Genomic DNA, 8,109 nt, shown 5'->3' with positions numbered 1-8,109 from the left:
CGAAGCTCGTCATTGGATACGAGGTTCGAAGTTCATCAGCGAAGACGAAGCTCGTCAAACGAAGTCAGTGAAGACAAAGTTCGTCAGAAGAAGCTCGCTATACCGCAAAGCTTGCCTCATAAGACGAACCTCACTGTATATTGAGGCTCGTCCAGTCTGTCCAGTCTGACGAACCTCGTCATGCAGCGAGGTTCGTCGTCCATAGAAGATCCAGCTATAACGGATTTGAAGACTTAGTTAGTCACGTGGGCTAAACATCAGGAGCACGTTACGCCCCATTTACCAACGTGGGCTGAATTGAAAGAGGCACTTATGTCATCTACCCACAATTCAAGCACGTCAGTTACGCGCTACGAACTCTATAAATAGCCATGAGCGGCTATGAAGAGGGACCTTTTTTGGAGGATTTTTTTGGCTATCGCGTGAAGAGAGATCAATGTCTGCATTCTCGTGATCTAATCCACCGTTAGAAGCTTTCGTGATCTTGCTCTGATCGTTAACGGGAAGCAATCTCGGCTTGAGCATCGAGAAAAGCATCTTTTCGCCACTAAGAACCCATTTTTAAACAAAAGAGAAGCCGGATCAATTTTCTTCCTCTGTAATCGAGAGAGAGTGATTGTAAGGGATTCGTACTAAGCGATCGAACTCGTTCTTAAAACAAGAAATTCAATCATACATTTTTCGACCCTATAATCCTTTCATTAGAAGAGTATTCACCTATATTCTTCAAAAGTAGAGCAAATTCACTACAAAATGCTGAGCATCCTTGGTCAAACTCTGATATCCTCTTATTCTTCAAGTCTCTGAAAAGGAGTTTTGTTAATCCTCATTCAGTTATCCTGAACAATCTTTGTTTTTTAAAGTCAAAGATTTACCCATGGTGTATCCAATGACATGGAATGACCCCAAGCTACATTTTTTTTTCTTGTATATAATAATAATAATAATAATAATGATAAAACTATGTCATTCTTTTCTTTGTCTTCTATGTTAATAACTTGAGCTCAAATAGCCCAGAAACTAACAACAAGAGGCATTGCGAGAGTTGAACTACTTATAGCTCGTGTTCTATTTTATCAACACATACACCCCTGGACAAGGTGATAGATGCTACCTTTCCATTAGATTTTAAACATCCGTAAGAATCGCGCGGAAATATTCATAACTAAACCTGGAACTCTAACATCACATGATCCTTATGGAAGTGTTACAAGTCCAGCGAAAAATGCGCATGTGCTAATAAAATAGAACAGCGACAGACGAAATAGTTACACCCCTATAGTACATAGTATGCATATGCAGATACAAGATTTTACGGTATAAGATACGAGGAACAGTTAACTAGTTCACAGCTGTCATTCTTTAAAGTGTTGAGAGGGTTATTCATGGCCCTGAAAAAAGTGGGGGAAAAGTTGCTGCGCATGAATGGCTTTAATAAAGAAGGGGCTGCTCATTTTAGGGGAGAAAACATAAGTTTCAAAGCAAGCTCCCCACTGTACTTATTCTCATGCTTTTTCCACAAATGGGCAAATAGATCATTGCTCACTGCATGTAAAACACCAGCCCCTTGCTTCCCCTACAATTCATTTCTTTATTCCTGCCTTCCTCAATCTACACCCTCAAAAATTCAGTTATAGAGGCATATGCATAGATTATTTATTACCTAAATGTTCAGCATCACTAGCAGAGGCATTCAATTGTGCATATAAACCAAAAAAAAAAAAGGGTACTGAGACAAGGTAATTCTTAATGACTTGAAATCACCAGAATTCCAGTGAAAAAGAATGAGAGGAAACAGTAAAAAGACATGTATAAAGCAAGAAACTCTGCAAAAAACAATGCAAGAGAACTATAAAGTGAAGATGCTTCAGCCTGGATACTGTCTAAGTATGCTAGAAACTTACAGTATTTTGAATGCTTTTTTGAGATTTACGAGCACAAGCCTCTTTTTATCTTCTTTGAGAATTATTCAGGTGGGAAGCATAGAATTCTGAGTAACACCTCTTTGAGCATCCTTTTTCCTGCTAAAATGCCAGCTAAAGCATTTCCTTTTGCCGAAGATTTGTCGAAGGATCAGTATCGTAGAAGCAACCTTTCCTAATAAACGAATTAGTGCCTCCAAAGCCTCTTTTTTACTCACAATGTTATCAGAGTTCATACAACCCGATGACAAACAATATAAATGCATAAGAATACATATATACAGATATAATACTATACATGTATAGGCGAGAATTTACTTAAAATCCTCAAACTGGAAAATGCAAGTCTGTCCTCATAATTTGAATACTCATGATGTGTAAATAAATGAGTCGGAGCAGGAATCAGGGTTTTCTGAGGTTCCTATGGAGGGAGAAAATAATCCTTGTATCAGCAAGTACAACAAATTGATTAAAACTAGCTCAGGGCGCAAATCTAATATATGTGTATAATATGAGAACCATAGATATAATTGTTTGCATATGCAAGAAACAGCTGAGATGTCACATTTATCTTTGAACAGTTTCAAAATGTTAGATCTTGTATGTCATATTTAATGGCTTGTGATCATGTAAGTTTGGTATGTAAGAATCAGGATCAAGTTGTCCTTAAAAAAAAATTCAATACAATTCAGCATATGTACGAATATGCAGTGTATATCTGTGTCTGAAGAAACAAAAGGAAGGGGAGATTAAAGGAAGAGAAAATACAGAGTTTTTTAGAAAGCATGATTAATCAGAAATCAATAGTGATTATAAAACAACAATCTCTATGATTAGTACTATTAGCCGCAGCTGATAACAGTAAACGGAAGTTCATAAAATTGCTCTACTGTATGAAAGCAAGATTCTTTGACAACTACCAACCTAAATAAAGTCCAGATGCACTTCAGGGAATATATATACTTCAGACAAGAGCAGGTTGCAATCTCATTTACATTTGAAGAGCGTGTAGGTGATTCTGAAATCCCTCGGGGAAAATTTTCTTAATTCAAGGAGGTTGCTCTCAAATAAGGGCCCTAAATGATATCTGGAGCAGACATCTACCATGTCATAGAGGCAATAGTGCCACTGTACGTAGCCATGATTCTAGCTTATATGTCCATTAAATGGTGGAAACTATTCACCTCTACTCAGTGCTCCGGGATTAACAAGTTCGTTGCAAAATTTTCAGTCCCTCTGCTCTCATTTCGTTATATCTCCATCAACAATCCTTATCAGATGAACCTCAAGCTTCTATTCTCGGATACAGTGCAAAAACTTCTAGTTCTTTTGGTACTTGGAGTCATATGTAAATTGCAGTTTAGAGGCAGCTTGGATTGGCTAATCACTGGCTTCTCAGTTTCTACTCTACCCAATACATTGATCCTAGGGATTCCATTAATAAAATCTCTATATGGGGATGAAGCTGTCAAGCTCCTGGGTCAGATTGTTATGTTGCAGAGCTTAATTTGGTATACCCTTCTGCTATTTCTTTTCGAATTCAGGGCTGCTGGATTAGTTGCAGACACTCCGACTGAAAGTACAGGTGATGAGCCTAACTTAAATGCTGAACCTTTTTCTACTGATAACTGCATTTATACTGTAACACAGCAAAAGCATAAATAAATGTCGTCCATGCCACCTGGGTACTTCTAATTTGAAGCCATAACCGTACCTGGCATTTACCCGTACCCGTACCAAACTCCTCGGACACTCCTTGCATATGTCCATACATTTACTCGGGCATGTACTCAATTATACAACACATGTTTTAATTTAAAAAACTTGTCATACATTTTATGGACACATATCCCGCAGTCACATCCACTTCTTGAAACTCGTTGGACATATGCCAAGTTTTATGATTTTGAAGGGTCATTTAGATGTATTGTTCAATAACTAGTGATTTCCAATTTATAATCCGTACAATAAAGAAACTATGCGAATTTTAATTCTATCCAAGAGTAACCATTTAAGAAGCAAAATGTGTTCATCATGAGTCATTGGTCACCAGCAAATGGGTTAATTTAGGAGAGAGGTGTCATAAATACCATCAAAACTTTTACCATGAGTAGTAATTAAGTTCAGAAACAGTATGTCCAAAATGCACATGCGGTTTATACGCACAAAAGTGCATGTTTAGGGGTGCATTAATGTGCATATATATATATTTTTGTGCATACTAGTATCCATATGCTTGTTGAGACCAAATCCTTGTTAGTATATTATTGTCATGTCATTGAAAACAAATATAATTGGAAACATCATTAATGTTTTATGCAATTATTAAAAAGAAACCATCAGTTAAAGATCCTCTACTGGCGTTGCAGGTCTAAAACAAAGAAACAGCATGTCAATAAATATTTCCACTATTGTTAATTTTGAAACAAAAGCATATAACATTTTTAACGAAGGAATTAACAGCATTGAAAAAAGTAATCAATTCTCAAGTGATAATTTTGATGACCAGTCTATCCAAAATTCAGTGTCTAATGTTGCATGGGTCCAGGTACAGGCAGCGGTACTGGTACAGGTATAGGACACGGCTATATAAATATTTATATACACATATATTATATATTGAATTAATAAGTTCTATGAAAGCAAGGATGATAATCAAAATTCCTACAACATTTCGTATGTTTTTTATTATGTGGATAATAAATTGGAAAATCACTAATTTTTGAACTAGACAACCAAACGACCCTTCAAAATCATAATTCGGAAGACATGTCCAACGAGTTTCAAGAAGTGGATGTGAAGTGTAGGATATATGTTCAAAAAATGAAAGACAAGTGTTTTAAATTAAAACATTTATTGTATAATTGAGTACATGCCTGAGTAAATGTATGCATATTATATATTGGAATTAATAAGTTCTACGAAAGCAAGGATGATAATCAAAATTCCTATAACAATTTCGTGTGTTTTTTTATGTGGATAATAAATTGGAAAATCACTAATTTTTGAACTAGACATCCAAACGACCCTTCAAAATCATAATTCGGAAGCTGAGACATGTCCAACGAGTTTCAAGAAGTGGATGTGAAGTGTAGGATATATGTTCAAAAAATTGAAAGACAAGTGTTTTAAATTAAAACATTTATTGTATAATTGAGTACATGCCTGAGTAAATGTATGCACATATGCAAGGAGTGTCCAAGGAGTTTGGATACGAGTATGGGTACGGGTACAACTTCAGACTAAAAGTACCCAGATAACATAGTTCAGTGTGTACACCACCAAATGGCAGTAAGAAGTCCACCAAATCTTCAGTATAGAGATTTGTTTGCCACAACCAAATGAAATATAAGGAAACTCAAGGAAGCTTCATGACAGAGAGTGCTTGCTTCTAAGACAGATTAATAATTTTCATCTAATATGAACTCTTTGGTTAATGATTTTAGGAAGTAGGCAAGTAGCATATTCAACAAGAAAGAAAAAGAAAACATTGCTTTTGAATCATTCAGAAGGAAGCCACCTAAATAAAACATGTACCATCTTATAGTTTGCAAACGAACATTTCACTTAGTCTCTAAAGAATTTATAAATATCCCCGACCTCATTAGGTTTCGCGCCTCTTATTTACAGCAAGAAAGAAAGACATTGACATGATTTTCTAAATGCGACTAGATATAAAGGATTTTCACGATTTTCGCAATTCTCGTGCTCCTTTTTTCCTTTTCTTCAGCTGGCTGAGGGATTATGTAAAATGTTGTTATGTTTTGATATAGAAGAAGCAACTGAATCACCAGAAGCACAACCGAAGCCTGAAGAAGAGGAAGCAAAAGCCATTTCCTCCAAAAAGAGCAAATACCAGACCATTCTATTGACGGTCACAAGGAAACTTATGCAAAACCCCAACACCTTCTCATGCTTAGCAGGCCTCATATGGTCATTAGTCAGCTTTAGGTAGTATTGAAGAAGAATTTAATGGTTCCGAGCATTGTTAGTTTAAAAAAAGAGTTAAGTATGGTCATTGCATCAACTAATCAAGTGAAGTATTTGCAGATGGGGACTTAAACTTCCAAGAATAGTTGACGACTCCATATCCATACTAGCAGACGGAGGACTTGGCATGGCTATGTTTAGCTTAGGTACTAGACATTTCATAAAATAGGGTTATTCACACTAAAATACCCCAAAGTTTGCCTCACTTTTAACGTTGACACCCCACAGTTTTGTTTCACAAAAAGTATCCCAAATTTTTATGAAATTTAACTTTGATGCCCCAAAATTTCGTTTTGGCCAAAAAAATATGCCAAAGTTTCATTTTGCCCAAGAAAATACGCCAACGTGTCATTTTACTCAAAAAATACCCCAAAGTTTCTTTTTGCTAAAAAAATTCCACATGTTCAACTTCAATACCACCAAACTTAAATTTTTTGTTAACTTATTATAGTTTGGGTATCAAATTTTATTTTTTGTTAAATTTTGAGCAATCAAAGTTAAATTTTGCAGAACTTTAGGGTATATTTTTGAGCAAAACAAAACTTTGGGCATCAAAGGTAACAATGAGATAAACTTTGGGGTATATATTGGGCAGGAAAAACCTTTGGGCTATCAAAGTTAAATGTAGCTAAGCATTGGGGTATTTAAGTGCAAATAACCCTATAAAATGTGGAAGTGTCTGGTTTAGTTAACTTTTTCTCGTGGTCAATCGCAGGTCTTTTTATGGCATCACAACCAAAATTAATTGCATGTGGGACTTGGATGATGTTATTATCTATGGGAGCTAGGTTTGCAATAGGACCAGCCACAATGGCTATTCCTTCCTATGCTATTAGAATGAGAGGAAAATTGCTCAGTGCAGCAATTATTCAGGTACTTTATTTCACAAAAAGTTGGCTTTGTCCATTATAATATTCTTACTTTGTGAAGGTAAGATATGTAGTTTTATGCAGGCAGCTTTTCCCCAAGGAATTGTGCCATTTGTGTTCGCTAACGAGTATGGACTGCATCCTGATATCCTGAGCACCGGGTAATAATGTCATGTAATGTTAATTAATATGTCAGTTTTAAGATGCTAATTAAGATGGAAATGACTTCTTTTCACTTTTGCAGGGTTATTATTGGCATGTTCGTAGCTATACCGGTTACACTGGTATATTACTTACTGCTTAGTATTAAGTGACTGCCATTTGGGCCAAATATGGAGATTCATGTCCTTGTAGACCATTATGATTCATCAGGCATACCTTCAGGAAATTGATTGTGTATAGGCTACTAAACCATGTTAAGTGTGACCTCTCATCTAAATTTTCTCATTGTTACACATTAAGCACATGAAGATTGAGAAAATAAATCAACAAAATGACATAGCAGGATAATGTATAGTTACAATTTACAAGTATTCTGTAATGCTACTATCCATTTGAGTCCTACGCAGGTCGATTACATCAGTTACGATTTCATATAGTGAGTGTGAAATCAAAGGCATGCATTACTTTCTTCTACACGGATGAATGGCTTTTATTTACCGATCTTACCACGGCATATTTGACCACTTGATGTTAAACTTGGGTTGGAATAGAAGAACTCAAATTCTCTTAGTTCGCCATTGTTGGCATCAGTTATGTACTATTATATTTCTGCTATTCTTTTTCCACATAATCCTCATTTGAATTATACTACAATAAATTACAGCAAAAATTAATCAAACTGATTTAAACAGTTATCCTACTCTCAAACAGTCACTGACTTTTTAACATACCTTTCCATTTCTAGTCGCTTGTCCTAGTTAAGTACTAGAAAAACTTTTAGTTTTCAAATCTGTTGAACAGTCGAGTACTAGAAAAACTTTTACTTTATCAAATATATTGAACAGTAATTAACATTTAATGTGTGGCAACAGTCTCATTAAAAAAAACAGTAAAAAAGAAAAACAGCATAAGCGAAACACTTAAAGAGGGTGTTTGTTTAGATGAGAGTGAAAAATACCTGTGAAAGTGACTTACTTTTAGCACTTTGGGTGTTTGTTTTATTGGAAGCGAATGTGAAAGTGGAATGTAAAAAATATGCTACATCAAATGTAATGCAATTTTGACTTCCTCTAAAAAAGTGCTGAAGTCACACGAGAGTGGAAAAATGAGGCCCACTTTTAACTAAATTAATTAATTTATTAATAAAATCTATCATTTCTTTCCCT

At 35.4% G+C, this 8,109-nt stretch overlaps 2 protein-coding genes across 4 annotated transcripts in view; one reads left to right on the top strand and one right to left on the bottom strand.

The window, feature by feature from the left end:
- The window catches only part of LOC109835660, a 10,023-nt gene continuing 3,729 nt past the window's right edge, over positions 1,816–8,109 (bottom strand). Inside the window, exon 3 of the mRNA XM_020403640.1 lies at positions 1,816–2,343. Coding sequence (XP_020259229.1) covers positions 2,291–2,343 — 53 coding nt within the window. The 3' untranslated portion in view covers positions 1,816–2,290. The remainder of the gene's footprint in view (positions 2,344–8,109) is intronic.
- Positions 2,852–7,583, top strand: LOC109835659 (probable auxin efflux carrier component 8). Of its 3 annotated transcripts, XM_020403639.1 has the most exons (7): positions 2,965–3,052; positions 3,154–3,507; positions 5,696–5,873; positions 5,973–6,058; positions 6,628–6,785; positions 6,866–6,942; positions 7,026–7,581. In XM_020403639.1, the coding sequence occupies exons 2-7, from the start codon at positions 3,201–3,203 to the stop codon at positions 7,093–7,095; spliced, it is 876 nt and encodes a 291-aa protein (XP_020259228.1). In that variant the 5' UTR covers positions 2,965–3,052; positions 3,154–3,200; the 3' UTR covers positions 7,096–7,581. The 3 variants fall into 3 exon arrangements, with proteins under 3 accessions (XP_020259227.1, XP_020259226.1, XP_020259228.1); XM_020403638.1 differs by having other exon boundaries at positions 2,852–3,507; positions 5,699–5,873; positions 7,026–7,583; XM_020403637.1 differs by having other exon boundaries at positions 2,852–3,507.

Source organism: Asparagus officinalis, chromosome 3, assembly GCF_001876935.1.
Source record: "Asparagus officinalis chromosome 3, Aspof.V1, whole genome shotgun sequence".
NCBI classification, from domain to species: domain Eukaryota; kingdom Viridiplantae; phylum Streptophyta; class Magnoliopsida; order Asparagales; family Asparagaceae; genus Asparagus; species Asparagus officinalis.
Note: the sequence above shows the minus strand (reverse complement) of the source record. Positions and strands in the feature narration are given on the sequence as shown.

Excerpts from the sequence above, each read along its gene's own strand:
- LOC109835659 (XM_020403637.1), top strand. The coding sequence starts at position 3,003 with ATGATATCTGGAGCAGACATCTACCATGTCATAGAGGCAATAGTGCCA. Across the intron at positions 5,874-5,972 it reads TGGTCATTAGTCAGCTTTAG|ATGGGGACTTAAACTTCCAA; the intron begins GTAGTATTGAAG and ends AAGTATTTGCAG. Across the intron at positions 6,943-7,025 it reads CCTGATATCCTGAGCACCGG|GGTTATTATTGGCATGTTCG; the intron begins GTAATAATGTCA and ends TCACTTTTGCAG.